Source organism: Oryctolagus cuniculus, chromosome 5 (genome assembly GCF_051225735.1).
Source record: "Oryctolagus cuniculus isolate XC-2025 breed Fujian yellow rabbit chromosome 5, ASM5122573v1, whole genome shotgun sequence".
Classification (NCBI taxonomy): Eukaryota; Metazoa; Chordata; class Mammalia; order Lagomorpha; family Leporidae; genus Oryctolagus; species Oryctolagus cuniculus.
Window position 1 is genome coordinate 112,211,745 of NC_142871.1, and position 18,404 is coordinate 112,230,148.

The window sequence follows — 18,404 nt, forward strand, 5'->3', positions numbered from 1 at the left end:
AATGCTTTAGTAGGGAGCTGGGTTGGTAGTGGAGCAGCTGGGGTTTGAACCAATGCCCATGTGGGATACTAGTATTGTAGGCGGTGGTTTAACTCACTGTGCCACGACACCAGCTGCTCTATAATTCTGAGGAAAATCTATTTCAAGCAGTAGAATCCAGTGCTTATTTGGTACAGAGAGAAACATAAAAATACAAAATAGGTTTTCATTGTAGGCTTTTACTGTGATTTTGCTAGGGGAGGAATATCTTTCCTTATATCCTTTTTGGTTCTTGTCTGGCCCTTGACAAGAACAAGAATTAACAAGAGAAAAGTGTATGTATTTGTTTATTGTAAGTTTTATGTGATACAGGAGCCTTCATAAGGAAATGAAGACCTGAAGAAATAACAATCGAATCTGAGACTTAGCTTTTTTTTGAGATTGATTGATTAATTGGCTAGGCAGAGCAGGGGTCGGGGGGAGATAGCTTCCATTGCTGGTTCACTCCCCAGCTTCCTATAACATTTAGGCCAAAGCCAGGAGGAGCCAGAAACTTCATTAGAATCTCCTACATGGGTAGTAAGAATTCAAGTACTTGGGCTATCATCTGCTGCCTCTCATGTGCATTAGCAGGAAGCTGGATCAGAAGCACAGAGAAGTAGTGGCTTGAACCAGGCCACTCCATATGGGATGAGGGTTTCTCAAGTGGTGGCTTAAACCACTGGGTCATAATGTTTTCCATTAAATGTGAGAGTTTTTATACTTAGTTGTGATTAAAGAGTGCAAACTCATGCAAGAATGCAATAGGACATAAAGTGTGAGCTAAGAGTAGTAAACTGAGGAAACTTGGCAAGGCCTTAGTGGTCAGATTCCTCTTAGATTCCCTCTGTCATCAGAGATAAGGATGCTCCTTTCCTCCAAGTATATGGAAGATACTTCCCACTTAAAAGGTTTTATGACCTGCTTCAGGGGATGCTCAGAGTGCTCTTTCTGCACCTGCTGTTTCTCAAATTCCTTTAGCCTAACATATTCCATATGCCATATATTTTGGTGTAGCATATTCTGAACATCAAGAAGTTCTAAGATAAAATGCTTCAACTAGCAATATATGGAAATGAATTTATAGTTGAGACCAACTATCTGACTTTATGCACATAAATTGAAGTAAAGCTTTATTTTACTTAAAAAAATTTTGTTTCCCAAACATAAATGGATATAGACTTTTAGAAATAAAATAGCTGTGGATGGGCCAGTGCTGTGTTGTAGCCACTTAAGCTGCCACTTGTGATGCCAGCATCCCATATCGTAATTACTATTCAAGTTCTGGCTGCTCTGCTTCCTATCCAGCTCCCTGCTAATGTGTCTGGCAAGGCAGCAGACATGGGTCCCTGCCACCACTGTGGGAGACCAGGATGGAGTTCCTAACTCTTGCCTTCATCCTGGCCCAGCCCTGACTACTGTGACCATCTGGAGAGTAAACCAGTGGATGGAAGATCTCTCTCCCTGTAACTCTGCCTTTCAATGAATAAATATATCTTTAAAAAATTGTGGACAAAAAGGAAATGCTCAATTATAAATACGAAATTAAGAAGTGACAGAAGAATGTGTAAAAATTCTTATATGTTTTGAAATTATTTGAGTATATAATGTGATTGCCTGCTTTAAATTACATAGTTTCAAAAAGAATAAAGGGGAAGTATTTTTAAACCTGGAATAATATCTATAATTAAAAATACACACTGTATATAGAACTTGGTGTTTCTTAGTGGGCTTTTTCCTTGTCAGATTTGATACAGTGTTCTCTAAGGCAGTATTTCTTGAATATGTACATGAATCCTCTGGGAATTTTGTTAAAATGTACAATTCAATTTAGTACATCTGTGGGTTGATCTGATTGCATTTCTGTGAGTTCACAGGTGATACCAGTGGTGCTGGTTATCATCATCCTCAGAAAACAAGTCTAGAAACCATCTCCTTTCAGTGACTTGAGGACTTAAGAATTACTCTCTCTACATGTGTCATGGGGAAGTATTTTCGGAATGGCATTCACAGAGTTACTTATTTTGAATGATCTTATTAGTTAGTAATAAATATTTGCTATAGGTGATCTATTAATTTTTTCCTCCAGAAACCTTTTATTTAAGGTATACAAACTTCATGCATTTCATAAATACAACTTTAGGAACACATTTATTCTTCCCACCCTACCCACACTCCCACCCTTCTTCCTCCTCCCTTTCCTATTCCCATTCTTATTTTTTACTAAGATTTATTTTCAATTAACTATATTATACACATATGATTCACTCAATAGTGAGTAAAAAGTTCAACAAATAGTAAAAAAAAAAAAAAAACCACTTCCTTAACAGTCAAGACAGGGGCTTTTCAAAGCCGTTACATCTCAAGGTATCAATTTCATTTCTATAGATTACCTTATAGGTACCATATTAGGCCATTACATCTCAAGGTGTCAATTTCACTTCTATAGATTACCTTTTAGGTACCATATTAGTTACCAGAGATTAGGGAGAACTTATATTTGCCCTTTGGGGACTAGCTTATTTCACTAAGTAAAATGTTTCCAGTTGTATCCATTTTGTTGCAAATGACAGGATTTCTTTCTTTTTTTAACCATCGTGTAGTATTTCCTGGTGTACATATTCCATAATTTCTTTATCCAATCTTCAATGGACAGACATTTGAGTTGATTCCATATCTTTGCTGTTGCAAATTAAGCTACAGTAAATATGGAGGTACCAATAACTCTCTCATATGCTGTTTTCATTTCCCTTGAGTAAATTCCCAGAAGTGGCATGGTTGGGTCATATGGTACGGCTATTTTCAGATTTCTGAGGTATCTCCATACTGTCTTCCACACTCCATGTGTTTGCATATATTTTGGAGATTCTTGAGTTGTTGATTTCCAGCTTCATTCCATTGTGGTCTGAGAAGCTTTCATGGTATGATTTTGATTTTTTTTTTCAATTTGCTGAGACTTGCTTTATGGCCTATCATGTGGTCTATCTGAGAGAAAGTTCCATGCACTGATGAGAAGAATGTATATTCTGCAACTTGTAGGATGAAAAGTTCTGTGGAAGTCTGTTAAGTCCATTTGGTCTGTACTGTCGATTAACTATGTTGTTCTCTTGCTGATTTTCTGTGTGGTTGATCTGTCTGTTGCTGAAAGTAGAGTATCGAAATCCCCCATTACTATTGTATTGTAGTCTGTAAATCCTTCTAGATCTGCTAACATTTCTTTTAAATAGTCAGGTGCCCTTGGCCAGCGCCATGGCTCACTTGGCTAATCCTTCGCCTGTGGCGCTGGCACCATGGGTTCTAGTCCTGGTTGGGGCGCCAGATTCTGTACCAGTTGCTCCTCTTCCAGTCCAGCTCTCTGCTGTGGCCCAGGAAGGCAGTGGAGGATGGCCCAAGTGCTTGCGACCTATACCTCCATGGGAGACCAGGAGGAAGTACCTGGTTCCTGGCTTCAGATCGGTGCAACATGCCAGCCATAGCAGCCATTTGGGGGGTGAACCAACGGCAAAGGAAGACCTTTCTCTCTGTCTCTCTCTCTCTCTCACTGTCTAACTCTGCCTGTCAAATAAATAAATAAATAAATAGTCAGGTACCCTATATTTAGGTGCATGTATATGTATTATTGTCACATCTTCCTATTGAATTGATCCCTTAATCATTACATAGTTCCTATTGTCTCTTTGAATAGTTTTTGTGTTAAAGTTTATTTTGTCTGAATTAGGATGGCTACACCAGCTCTTTTTTGGTTTCTGTTAGCATGGGATAACTTTTTCCATCCTTTGACTTTCAGTCTATATGTATCTTTGTTGGTAAGATATGTTTCTTGTAGCCAGCAGATAGATGGTTCTTGTTTTTTAATCCATTCAGCCAGTCTGTATCTTTTAGCTAGAGAGTTGAGGCCATTTACATTCAAGGTGACTATTGATAAGTAACAACTTGGCTCTGCTCTTTTCCCATAAGTATTTCTATTGTTTACTTTGGGTTTCCTTTGTACTTTGGGAGATTTTCTGCCTTCATGTTCTTTCATTGTGATGAACATATTTCTGTGTTTACGCGTGTAGCACATCCTTAAGCATCTTTTGGAAGGCTAGATGCCTAGTGACAAATTCTTTAATTTTTCTGTTTGTTATAGAAGGTCTTTATTTCTCCTTCATTCATAAATGAGAGCTTTGCAGGGTACAGTATTCTAGCTTGATAGTTTTCTTCTACTAAGACTTGGACAAGTCTCACCATCCTCTCCTAGCCTGTAGGGTTTCTGAAGAGAAGTCTACTTTGAATGTAATTGGAGATCCTCTGAAAGTAATCTGGCATTTCTCTCATGGCCCATTTTAGAATCTTTTCTTTATGTTTTATTGAGTACATTGTGTTGTGCTGAAGGTCTTTTTTGGTCATGACTATTAGCAGTTCTGTTTGCTTCCTATTGTTGGATATCCCTTTCTTTCTACAAATTAGGGAAGTGTTCTGTAATTATTTCACTAAAAGTTCTTCTAATCCATTCTCTTTCCATGCTTTCAGGAACTCCTGAGACCTGTATGTTGGGTGATTTGATAGTCTCCCATAAATCTCCAACACTGTTTTTTAGTTCTAATTTTGTGTGTGTGTGTGTGTGACTGTAAAATTTTCAGAGTTTTGTCTTGTAACTTGGATATTCTTTGTTCTTCCACACCAAGTCTCTTGTTAAGGCATTTTTAAATTTCAGTTATTTAATTCTTTATTTTCAACACTTCATTTTGATTTCTCTTTAAAATCTCAGCTTCATCAGAAAAATTTTCATTCATGTCACATATGGATTTCTTTAAGTCATAGATTTGCTTCTTCTTACTTCTAGGTAATCCTACGATCAGTTTTTTGAATTCCTTTTCTGGCATTTCTTTAGTCTCTTCCTCTTCATGTTCTAGTATTAAAGTATGGCATTTGGGGGGGGCATCATGTTGTCTTCCTTATTCTTATTTCTTGAATTTCTGTGTTTATTTTTAGGCATTTGTGGAGATACTTTATTTGTTTGTTTTTCCCTGTGATGGCTTTTATCTTTGATCTTTGGACTATGGCTCTGTGGCTTAGTAGAGTGTCCGCTCTTTCAGTAAATACCCAGAAGTGTGTGCTGGGTGTGTTCTGGAAGCTCTGTTCAGTGCTCCAGCATGAGGGGAGTATCCAAGGTGACACCCATATTGGGCATGGTAAATCCTCCCTTTTTTTCTTTTTTAAGAGGGGAGGATTTCATAAGCTCTGTTGGCACAGTCTCACGCCTATCTCCTTTTCTCCAAGGAGACCAATGCCCAGGTGCTAGCCCCATTGGGTGCAGTATTTTATCCATGCTGCTACAAGAACCACACAAAGGACACAAGCAGTCCTCAGTGTGAGCACAGATCCCGCATCCGTGACTCCCACTAAGCAGTCAGGTAGCCCTGAGCATGTGGAGCTGCCTACAATGACTGCTCGGAGACCCAGCCACATCCTGTACCATGCCACACAGCCACAATGCTTTCACAGAATGTCCCAGCACACAAAGCTCCCACAGTCACAATCGCCCAGCCCCCTGTCAATTCTTCCAGCCAGGCTAAGGCATCTCCTCTCAGCTGGTTGCTGGGTGTGTGGACAGGAGCTGGAGCAGCTGTGATGTATGTCCAAAATGGTGCCTGCTCTCTCTCAGCTACTTACGGGATGCCAGTCCTGGGTGGAGGGGAGAGAGAGAAACATGCACTCCTCCCTTTTCCTTTGCTCTGCATTGACAGGTACACTGTCCCCCACTGGGCTCCAAGCCATACTCACACCAGGCTCTTCCTGTAGCTTTATCGCCAGTGGCTTGGACTGCTGTAGTCTCACCTCACTCTCCAAAGCTGGTGCTGAGGCTCTTGGCTGCTGGGATACTGAGTTATGCACATCCACACCTTCCACATAGTTCTACAGTATCCCTTCCCTCTAATTTGTGTGTGAAGTTTTCTCCCTAACTCTTCCCTGAGATTGTTCTCTCTCACTTTTTTTTTTTTTTTTTAACTATCTTCCCCTAGACTAGAGTGGTAAGCTCCCTCCCTATTCCACCATCTTGGAATCCCCAATGATTTTATAATTGACACCAAAAATTTATTCAGATCTGTGTGTTCCTGATGTGTGGATAAGTGGGTTTTGTGTAACTGTTAGCCATGGTTCATTTGTGGGTGCTTGACTATACTCTATAATAATACAATAAGTTTTCTAGTGGTATGATTCTTGTGGTAGGTGGTATCGAAGCAAAAATCATAGTGGGAAAAGAAATCTTTGTAAAATATTTGGGTGGAAAACATTAGCTGTCTAAAGATATAAATAGTATAAGATAGGTCCAAATGACAACAGAGAAATTTAATGAAGTAATTTTGCTAAAGATGACTGGTACTAACAAAGAACATGAGATCAAAGGAATGAAATAAAATGGTAATACACTATCATTTTTGACTTAATAATATTTATGGTAATTTCTATGTTGAAGAGGCATAGCTGATGAAATACCAAAATGCAACATCTGTTTTTGGCTTTCACTACCGCCTTACATATTTTATTGGGCAGTACGAGAGGGGGAAAAAAAGTCCTTTCCTTAACCCTAAGTGAAAAATTCCTTCATCTCTTGGCTTTTCTGATCACTGTAAAGTAATTTTTCTCATAATTACTCATATTTTTGCCTCATGATTACTTCTCTTTATAAACATACTCTAAATTTGGTAATTAGAATAGTCCTGAGTGATACTCAAAACTCCAAATCTAATTTAGCATTCAGTCTCTTAGATCTAGAACTCTTAGAAGGCATATACCCATGGTCTAAGAAGTAGATTTACTTCAATCCTTCCCCTACTTTTCCTCCTCTTAACTTGCAAAAGATGTTCCTTTCTTTTGGGTCAGATCTGAAGGAAAGGGAACAGGGAACTGGGAGGCAAGAGTACTATGTTGGAGTCCTCTAGATGAAACATGTGTGAAGATGGTACTTTCTCCAGGTAGTTTTCCTGAATTCCTCCAACTATACTTCCTTTTCGCCTTAGGTTAAGTCATTGGAAGGCCAGTGAATTTAAGCTTACAAAAGAAATTAGCAAGAGAAAAGACAAATTGAATCTTGTGTCTTTGGGAATTCACAGGAAAATGTGACTCTAGAAGGCTTTTGGAATTTGGAGTCTGTATACCATCTTAAGAGAGGAGTAAGACTGGGAGAGGCCATTCACTGGAAAACAAATGACTTTTTGTCTTGCAGATTTAGGACTTTGAGTTCTTTTGGAAGGCTCTGCTTTCAGTCAGTTAAGAGATTTTAGGAGTTCAAATGCTTCTGCTCAAATAGTTTTTATGCAATGACTTCATTCTTCCTCCATCCTCCTTCTTGCTGAGCCCCTGTTAACTCTCTAAGTGGTTCTACTGGACAAGGTTTCTTTATTTTGTTTATTATTTAAAAAAAAATATTTATTTAAGAGAGAGAGTGAGCGAGCTGCCATCCACTGGTTTACTTCTCTGATGCCATGTATTAGGCTACAGAACAAGTCTCAACAAATCGAAACAAAACAAAAATCATATCACGTATCTTTTCTGACCACAATGGAATAAAACTAGAATCAATAAGAAAAAAACTTTAGAAAGTTAGGCAAATACATGAAAACTGAATAATTATGCTGTTGAGCCAGCAATAGCTCACTGAAGATATCAAAAAGGAAATTAAAAGATTTCTTGAAACAAATGAAAATGCAAGCAGAGCACCCTAAAACAGCAAAAGAGTACTATGAGAATTTTACAGCATAAGCACCTACATCAACATAATAGAAAGGTTTTAAGTAACCAACCTCACAATTTATTTCAAGGACCTAGGAAGTCAAGAACTAACAATAACCAAAGTTAGTATAAAGGAGAAACAAAGATCAGAGCTGAAATAAAGAAAATAAAAAGGTCATTGAAACAAAGAATTGGTTTTTGGAAAAGATAAACAACTTTAGCTAGACTAACCAAGGGGAAAAAGAAGACCCAAGTATATAAAATAAGAGATGAAAAAAGAGGCATTACAGCAGACACCGTAGAAATAGAATCTGCTATGTGCCAGTGTTCACAAACTGGAACCCTGGAAGAAATGGATACATTTCCAGATAAATATAACCTAGAAAAATTGAACCATGCTACAGAAAACCTGAATAGACCAATAGCAAGTAATGAGATTGAATCAGTAATAAAGTTTCTCAACAAAGGAAAGCCCAAGACAGGATGGCTTCCTGCTGAGTTCTCTCTTTTTTTTTTTAACATGATTTTTGATACATGTAGTTTTTTTTCTAAATTTTTTTCTCTTTTTTTTTTTTTTATTTGACAAGTAGAGTTAAGACAGTGAGAGAGACAGAGATAGAGAGAAAGGTCTTCCTTCCGTTGGTTCACTCCCCAAATGGCTGCTGTGGCCGGCGATGCGCAGATCTGAAGCCAGGAACCAGATGCTCTTCCCAGTCTCCCATGGGTGTGCAGGGCCCAAGCACCTGGGCCTTCCTCCACTGCCTTCCCGGGCCACAGCAGAGAGCTGGACTGGAAGAGGAGCAACCGGGACTAGAACCCGGCGCCCATATGGCATGCCGGCGCCGCAGGCGGATTAACCCAGTGAACCATGGCACCGGCCCTCCCTGCTGAGTTCTAACAACTTTTTAAAAAAGTTTTTATTGGTTTTATTTATTTGAAAGGCACAATGACAAAGAAAGAAAGAGCTCTCCTCCACTGACTTATTCCCCAAATGCCTACAATAACTTGGGCTGAGCAAGGCTGAAGCCAGGAGCTGTAATCTCAGTCCAGCTATCCCATTTGGGAAGCAGGAACTCAACCACTTGTGCCATCACCTGCCACCTCCCTGCATGTGCTCCAATAAGAAGCCAGAATCTGGAGTGGAGCTGGGACTCAAACCTGGCATCCCAACACAGGATGCAGGCATCCCAAGTGGTATCTTTTTTTTTTTTTTAATTTATTTGAAAGACAGAGTTACAGAGGGAGACAGAGACAGTGAGAGAGGTCTTCCATCCATTGGTTCACTCCCCAGATGGCCGCAACAGCTGGAGCTGTGCCAATCCAAAGCCAGGAGCCAGGAGCTTCTTCCAGGTCTTTCACGCGGGTGCAGGGGCCCAAGGACTCGGGCCATCCTCTACTGCTTTCCCAGGCCATAGCAAAGAGCTGGATCGGAAGAGGAGCAGCCAGGACTAGAACTGGTGCCCATATGGGCTGCCAGCGCTTCAGGCTGTTAACCCACTTAGCCACCACGCTGGTCCCGCAAGTCGTATCTTAATCATCATGCCAAATGCCAGGTTTTCAAGGGAGAACTAACACAGGTTCTTCTTTTTCTCCTCCTCTTCCTCCTCTCCCCCCTCCCCCTTCCCCTCCTCCCTCTCCCCTTCCTCCTCCTCCTCCTCCTCTTCCAAGATTGTATTTATTTGAGAGGTAGAGTTACTGAGAGAGGGAGACACAGAATGGTCTTCCATCTATTGATTCACTCCCCAAATGGCTCCTGAAGTCAGGAGCTGGGAGCCTCTTCCTGGTCTCCCATGCAGGTTCACGGGCCCAAGCACTTGGGCCATCCTCTTCTGCTTTCCCAGGCCATAGCAGAGAGCTGGATCGGAAGTCGAAAAGCTGGGACTGAAACCTGTGCCCATATGGGATGCCGGCACTGCAGCTGGAGGATTAGTCCACTAAGCCATAGCACCAGCCCCAACAGAGGTTAAACTATCCCAAAAAATTGAAAGGGAACTCTTGTGGATTCATAACACTCATGTTACCCTGAAACCAAAACCAAACCAAGACAAAATAGCAACAACAATAGTCCGTTAACCCTGATGAACAAATTCTCAATAAAATACTAACCAGTTGAATCCAACAGCAAATCAAAAAGGTTATCCACTATGATCAAATAGGACTTATCCCAGGGATGTGTGAATAGTTCAGCATAAGCAAATAAATAAACATAATATATCACATCAGAATGAAGAATAAAAAAAATCATAGGATCATCTCAATAGATGCAGAAAATCATTTGATAAAATTCAGCATTTTTTCATGATAAAAGTGCTGAGCAAATTTTGTATAGGCTGGTACATCAACATAATGAAGTCTGTGTATAACAGACCCACAGCCAAAATCACACTGAATTGGGAAAAGCTGAAAGTATTTCCTCTACTATTTGGAACAAGTCTCAAATGTTCACTCTCACTGCTCTGATAGAATATAGTACTGAAGGTTTTAGTGCAAGCAAGTAGACATGAGGAAGAAATAAAAGGTGTACAAACAGGAAGGGAGGAAGTTAAATTGTCTCTGTTTACAGATGATAGGATTCTACACACAGGAAAACCTAGACTCCACCAAGAGACTATTAGCAGCATGCAAAATCAACACACAGAAATCAGTAGCATTTTATATGCCATGTAAACCTCACTGAGAAAGAAATCCTGAAAGTAATCCCATTCACAATAGGTACAAGCAAAGTAAATAACTAGGAATAAATTTAATCAAGGAAGTAAATTACCTTTGTAATGAAAATCATAAAACATTGATAAGAGGGGCTGGCACTGTGGCATAGTAGGCTAAGTCTCCACCTGGGGCACTGACATTCCATATGGGCACTGGCTTGAGTCCTGGCTGCTCCACTTCCCATCCTGCTCCCTGCTAATGGCCTGGGAAAGAGTAGAAGGTGACCCAAGTCCTTGGGCCCCTATATCCATATGGGAGACCCAGAAGATGCTCCTGGCTCCTGACTTCAGATTGGCCTAGATTGAGCTGTTGGGGCCATTTGGGGAATGAACCAGCAAATGGAAGACTTCTCTGTCTCTTCCTCTCTCTGTAACAGTGCCTCTCAAATAAATAAATAAATCTTTAAAAAAAAATTGAAAAGATAAATTGAGGAAGACATACAATAAAGGAAAGGCCTCCCATGTTCATGGATTCAAAGATTTAATATTGTTGAAATTTTTATACTGTCAGTGTTAGCATTTTGTTATAACAAATATTTATAAAGGAAGGAGGTTTTGTTTGGCTTATACTCATAGTCTGAGAGCACATGGGTCCCATTGGTTTGCCCATCTGATGAGGCCAGAGATGGCAGAGGAAATTATCCTTGGCAAATCAGGAAGCAGAGACAGGGAACATGCTTTTCCATGCCTATGTTGTTTCTCCTTTTAAAGCTATAATGATCATGAGAGTTAGCGCCCCACCCCAGCAACCTATTCCAATCTAATCACTTCCCAAGTACTGCTCATACTGTAAGTGGATTAGGTTTCTACCCTTAATCCATTAACCATTCATACAAGACTTTAGAGGCCAAGCCTTTTTTTTATAGTTTTTTTTTATTTTTATTTTTTTTTAATTTTTGACAGGCAGAGTGGACAGTGAGAGAGAGAGACAGAGAGAAAGGTCTTCCTTTGCCATTGGTTCACCCTCCAATGGCCACCGCGGCCGGCGCACTGCGCCAATCCAAAGCCAGGAGCTAGGAGCTCCTTTCTGGTCTCCTATGCAGGTGCAGGGCCCAAGCACTTGGGCCGTCCTCCACTGCCTTCCCGGGACACAGCAGAGAGCTGGACTGGAAGAGGGGCAACTGGGACAGAATCCATTACCCCGACCGGGACTAGAACTCGGTGTGCCCTTGCCGCAAGGCGGAGGATTAGCCTGTTGAGCCACAGTTGCCGGCCTAGAGACCAAGCCTTTTAACACATGGATCTTTGAATGACAAATTATTATCAAGCCATAATAATGGACTCAACCAGCACTGTGAATATCGGAGGCTTAACATGGTTCATCAGAGCAATCTTGAACCAGAACAACAAAGCTGGAGGCATTACAATACCTGATTTCAAGACATACTGCAGAGCCATAATGATCAAAATACGGAACTGCCATTAAAATGAACACATGGATCAGTAGAACAGAATAGAGATCCTAGAAATAAATACCCACAGTTATAGCTAACTGACTCTCCAGAAAGGCACCAGAAAATATTCTTTGGAGAAAGGACAGCCTCTTTAATAAATGGTACTGGGGAAACTGTATTATCTATATGAAGTCAAAACTTGACCCCTGGGGCCAGCATTGCAGTACAGTCAGTTAAGCTGCTGTATGTACCAGACATTGGCATCCGGTGTCAGAAGTGCTGGCTGTATACCAACCTGCTCTGCTTCCTATCCAGCTTCCTGATAGTGTGCTTGCCTGGGAAGCCAACTGAGGATAGCCCAAGTACTTGGGCCCCTGTCATCCATGTGGGACACAGGATGGATTCCCTGCCTTGTGGCTCCAGCCTGGCCCAGACCTGGCTATTTGCTACCATCTGGGGAGTGAACCAGCAGATGGAAGATGTCTCTTCCTCTCACTCTCCCTGCCTCTCCTCCTTATATTTCCCCCTCCCTTCTTCCCCCTCTTCCTACTTCCCCTTTCCCTCCTCTCTTGTTCGATGGGCTGCCTTTCAAATAAATAAATAAATCTTTAAAAGAAACACTACTTAACTCCTGTGTCTCACCCTATACAAAAATCAACTCAAAATATATAATAGACCTAAACTGTAAGATCTGAAACTGTGAAAACATTATAAAACTTTGGTGATAGATAATGATTTTTTGGATTAAACCTCCAAGACACAGGCAACAATAGCAATAGTAACAAATGGTATTACATGAAACTAAGAAGCTTCTATATGGCAAAGGAAACAATGAACAAAGTGAAGCAATAACCTAAAGAATGGGGAGAAAGTATCTGCAAACTGTTCTTCTGACAGAGGATTATATAGAGAATACATAAGGAACTCAAAATCCTTATAAAAAGAAACAAAATGAGTAAATAATCTTGATAAACATTTTTCAAAAGAAGAAGTAACAAATGGCTGGTGAATACAAAGGGACTTCCAAAAGTTAACAGGAAATGTACATTATATTTTAATCCAGGTTTCCATGAGCTTTTTCTTTCTTTCTTTCTTTCTTTTTTTTTTTTTAAGATTTTATTTATTTGACAGGCAGAGTTACAGACAGTGAGAGGGAGAGACAGAGAGAAAGGTCATCCTTGAGTTGGTTCACTCCCCAAGTGACCACAACAGTGCGCTGATCCAAAGCCAGGTGCTTCTCCTGGTCTCCCATGCAGGTGCAGGGCCCAAGCACTTGGGCCATCCTCCACTGCACTCCCAGGCCACAGCAGAGAGCCGGACTGGAAGAGGAGTAATCGGGACTAGAATCCAGCACCCATATGGGATGCTGGCGCTGCAGGTGGAGGATTAACCTAGTGCACCACGGCGCTGGCCCCTCTATGAGCTTTTTGAAGCTAAAAGTATTCCAGGTCATTTATGGAATTTTACATTTCATTTTATTAATATACTTGTGTTAAATTAGACAAGGTGCTTGCAGCTTCTGATCAGAAGGCTTTGCATCAGGTGAATCCTTCCACTTGGGAGATTTGTGTACCATTCTTTCTGGAGATTGTTATCACTCTTCTTAGGACTTCTGTTTGTGTGTTTATCTCCTTTCCTCTTTCACGCTGAATAAGTCTAGTTCTTCCCTTGTAGTTTAACAGTCACATTCTCTTTTTGATTTTATGGTGACTGCATTTAATACTTCACTGTCTTAATTTTAGCTCCTCCTAACCCCTACCCTCTTAATCATTCTTACTCATCATACAAATCTCTAGCACCATCTGCTTAGAATTTTTTTTTTTTTTAAGATTTATTTATTTAATAGGCAAAGAGAGAGAGAAGTCTTCCATCAGCCAGTTCACTCCCACAAATGGCCGCGAGCTGGGCCAATCTGAAGCCAGGAACTTCTTCCAGGTCACCCATGAAGGTACAGGGGCCCAAGGACTTGGGCCGTCTTCCACTGCTTTCCCAGGCCACAGCAGAGAGCCAGACTGGGCGTAGAGCAGTGGGTGCCCATATGGAATGCCGGCACTGCAGATGGTGGCTTTACCCACTATGGCACAGTGCCAACCCCAAAATTTTTTATTATCTACTTCCTATAAGAGATTTTTGAGTTTTGCTTTTGTGAAAGTCAGAGACCATGTACACCTAGACATACCCTATTGTACTCTCAAATTTAAATGACAATTAACTTGATATAAATTTGAAGCTTAAAAAAGAGCTTTATAAGTTTGAGTTAAGTATGATTGAATTGAATGTTTTCTTATTTATAGATATTAGAATTCAAGTAAATATAAATTTATCAAAATACTAATGGGATCTCTTCTTAGATTCTAGAAGGTGTAAATGTCCCCCTCTTCTTATGTATCATTATTATTCGGTTTAAAACCTGGTCTTAGAGTAGGGAAGGTTTTCCCAGCAAACTGCTGTTTTGCTTTAATTCTGTGCTCTGTTGCTTTCTATACTGTTCCCTCTGGTATTTGGCCTTGGAGTTTGTAAGTAGCCCAGGCATGTCTGTGTCTTGGTAGGAAACTGTTGATTACACCACAGGGATCTGGAACAAAGGAGTAACAGAAAACAGTCTTGGCTTCCAGGAAATCATCCTGGCCTCACAATGATTTTTCTCTTGTCACTTTCACACCTGTTATGTTACCATGCCACCTGAATCAATAGCTAATCATTTGTAAAATGGCTTCTTCAAGGAGGTTATTGTTAATTTTTAATCTCGGATATTTTCAGTCTGAAGTAATAATAGTTCACAGGTAAAAAATATTTTCAGTTGATATAGGATGGGAATTATTCAGTTAAACAGGGTAAAAACTAAATTCAGCTTTTTTACATCTTTATTTTAGGCATACATTTTTAACCTTGTTACTGCTTCATACATTATTTGTTAGAATCACTGCTATTCTGCTGCTAAAATAAAGTAATACAATTTTTTAAAAAAACTAAATAGAGGGGCTGGTGCTGTGGCATAGCGGGTAAAGCCGCCGCCTGCTGTGCCGGCATCCCATATGGGTGCCGGTTTGAGTCCTGGCTACTCCACTTCCTATCCAGCTCTCTGTTATGGCATGAGAAAGCAGTAGAAGATGGCCCAAGTCCTTGGGCCCCTGCACCCATTTTGGAGACCTGGAGGAAGCTCCTGGCTTCTGGCTTCGGATCGATCGGCACAGCTCCAGCCATTGCAGCCATTTGGGGAGTGAACCAGCATATGGAAGAACTCTCTCTCTCTCTCTCTCTCTGCCTCTGCTTCTCTGTAATTCTGCCTTTCAAATAAATAAAGTATTTTTTAAAAAAATGTAAATAGAATGAGCAAATCATGATTCTCTTCTGACTGGTTTTTCTTAAAGCTGTGAACTTGCCAACAGCCTGTCACTCATGCTTAGTCTACCATTCTCCCTAGCTTTTATGATGAAACTGAAATGTTAATGTTTTGTGATGTATGATTTTGTAGGTCTTTTGACACAGACATCTTTGAGAACCATTGTTCTTAATAAAAACTGGTTCTTTGAATTACAAAATAGAATTCATATGTTGAAAAATAAGCAACGTGGGTTCAAAATTTATTTTATAAGTCATTTTCAATAGCTAAAAGTTGCCTTCACCCTGCATAAATTGTTTCATTAATGTAAATAACATTTGTATTTTGTGACCTTGCAGGAGCCCAGGCTTGTGTGCTTGTATTTTCTACTACAGACAGGGAATCTTTTGAAGCAATTTCCAGTTGGAGAGAGAAAGTGGTAGCTGAAGTTGGGGATATACCAACTGTACTTGTACAAAACAAGATTGATCTCTTGGATGATTCTTGTATAAAGAAGTAAGATGGTGACTTTGGGGGGAGGGGAGATGGTAATTCTATAAAGTTAAAACATTTTAATCTTTGTTTAGGCTTACAAAATTTAGGAAAGATTTATTTAAATTTTAAAGATTTTAATTACTTTAAGTTTTAATTAAATTTCCTGTGAGCTATTCTGTGTGATTAATTTGGGTTAAAAAAATTCACACTGCTTCATAAGTAGAGAAAATTAAAAGAAATAAGTTTTGAAGGCCCTTTTAGACTTCTAGTCTTAGATCTTTGCAACACAAATCTCAATTGTCATATTAAGTCAAATGTAGATATAGTAAAAATATTAAGAAAAGCATCCCTAGATATTTTAATAACTTGAGTAAGTAGCAATCCTGTATTGATTACTGTAGCTACAAAGTTCAGATTCATATTATTTTTTACATATTCAGAGCTATTTTCAAATTTGTGAACAAAGTTAACACCTGGATAATTTCTGTCTGTGTATATTTACTCATAGCATTAATGTTTTTGCTAGTTTTCAGAATCTTTGCTTGGTTTTTACCTTTTAAAAATGTATTATTTTATTAGTTATCACTGTTACATAATATGTTAGCCCAAAACTTAGTGTCTTAAGACAACATTTACTATATCGTAGTTTCTATTAGTGAGACATTTGGAAATGATTTTGCTGGGTGGTTTTTCATGAGGTTGTATTCATGCTGTTGGCTAGTTGCATAAAGGCTTGACTGATACTGGCAGATCTACTTCCAAGATGGCTCACTAACTTGGCATGATGCCCTAGTTCTGTGCCATGTGGGCCTCTACCTAGGCTGCTGGAGTGTTCTCACAATATGGCCGCTATTTCCTCCAGAGCAGGTGATCCAAGAGAGGGCAAGGCAGAATCCACAGTATCTGTTACAACCTGTTCTCAGAAGCCACATACCATCACTTGTGTTGTATATTATTGGGCACATAGACCAGCCTTGATTAGAGTGTGGGAGAAGACTACACAGGGCAGGAAAACCAGGAGGCAGGGGATCATTGGGAACCATTTTGGAGCATAGCTACTACAGCCCTAATACAGGTAAAATCAGGATGCCACAATTGGGAGTCCATGTGGGTTGACACAATAATATATGACTGTGGCTTTTGATAGTGAAATTATTTCATGACCAGTAAGAATAAAGTAAATAATTCAATATGAGATTTTCAGAGTGTAATTAAATCCAAATGTTCTTAAAAAGAGGGGAAAATGAATTAAAATATTATATAAAGGTGATATTTAATCATTTTGTAGCTAAATTTAGTGACTATAAAAAAATTCTGTTCACAGTTAGTTATAGTGTAATGGTTGGTGTTAATCATCCATAGTAGTGATGACCAAACATTCAGCGAAGCATTAAGTAAAAATATAGTTTTCTGCTAATCTTAATTTAACTGGGCATCAAACTCAGGCTTCTGTAAAAAGAAATGTGAAAGGTCTAATCTACCTTTCCATCCTGCCAAACTGTATTCAATAAATGTAACTTAAAAGTCACTTTTGAAAACAAGTTATCAGAAAGTGCTTTTATAAGTATTTTTAAAAATTGATAAGCATTTTTTTAATTGATGCACAGTGAGGAAGCTGAGGCACTGGCAAAAAGGTTAAAGTTAAGATTCTACAGAACATCAGTGAAGGAAGATCTAAATGTGAATGAAGGTAAATTGCCTTTTTTAAAAAACTGTATTGCAACAGGAAATTTATTTTCTTATGCTTTTCCTTTTGTGTGGTTTAGAAAACAAGAACAAAATTTTCTTTGTGTTGCCTAATGTTAAGTAAAACTTAAAGGCATTCTAGTTCTTTGAGTTAGAGTTTTTAGTGATCTATGAATGCCCTTGAATACCTGTTATCCTCCACAGCAAACTTCTGGTGGCCTTTGGGTGTTATGATGCTTATTATTTCATCTTTAAATATCTAAGCTATGTGAGTGTGTATGCATGCATATTTTTCAAGCATCCCTTTTTTAAAATGACTGAATTGTTTTAGAACCACACAGTAGTAGATACTGCATTAGGTAGCTACAATGGCCTTCATTTGTTTAATATTTCCCTGTTTAAGAAAGTAAGATTAGAGAAAGATGATTGTTATTTTCCTCATTCCAGAATTACCACTAATGAGGGTAGGTTTCCTCAACTAAAGAAAGTAGGTATCTTTTCACGACCAACAATTTAGTGTTGCTGATTATTAACTACTAATCAGATACTTAAAACAGAAGAAACCTGACCACCAAGTATTGTTTTACTAATAAAACCATACGTTTATTAGTATTGTATTTGTACTTATCAGATATTGCTCAAATAATTTTTAAAAAGTTGAATTTTTAACTAGATTATATGTTTTCAATTCCATTTAACTAAATTTAACTTGTATAGCAAGTATAAATGTTGTAGTAAGTGATGTGGAATAACAGATTTACGCACATAAATAATATTGACCTAGTGGGGCTGTTTTTTATTCTAGTTTTTAAATATTTGGCTGAAAAATATCTTCAAAAACTCAAACAACAAATAACTGAGGATCCAGAAGTAATGCATTCAAGTAGTAACAAAATTGGTAAGTACCCAGAAAATTTTGACCCAAGTATGCCTGGTATATTTATTTTGCATTAGTTATTATATTATCCTTATTACGTCTATTTCTTGAAGAAGTATGATTAAAAAGTATTAGATTAGTGATTATTAAACCTATGAATATCAGGTCTGTTAAGAGGTATATTGAAT

At 39.0% G+C, this 18,404-nt stretch overlaps 1 protein-coding gene across 14 annotated transcripts in view; it reads left to right on the plus strand.

Moving 5' to 3' along the window:
- The window catches only part of RAB23 (RAB23, member RAS oncogene family), a 58,224-nt gene that overhangs the window by 15,271 nt on the left and 24,549 nt on the right, over positions 1–18,404 (plus strand). For 11 of the 14 annotated variants that reach the window (XM_089333085.1, XM_017345219.4, XM_051854621.2 and 8 more), the window contains exons 4-6: positions 15,518–15,674; positions 17,261–17,343; positions 18,145–18,237. The exons of 1 other annotated variant lie outside the window; for it this stretch is intronic. In XM_089333085.1, coding sequence (XP_089189211.1) covers positions 15,518–15,674; positions 17,261–17,343; positions 18,145–18,237 — 333 coding nt within the window. The remainder of the gene's footprint in view (positions 1–15,517; positions 15,675–17,260; positions 17,344–18,144; positions 18,238–18,404) is intronic. 2 more of the 14 variants (XM_089333088.1, XM_089333089.1) reach the window with 1 other exon arrangement.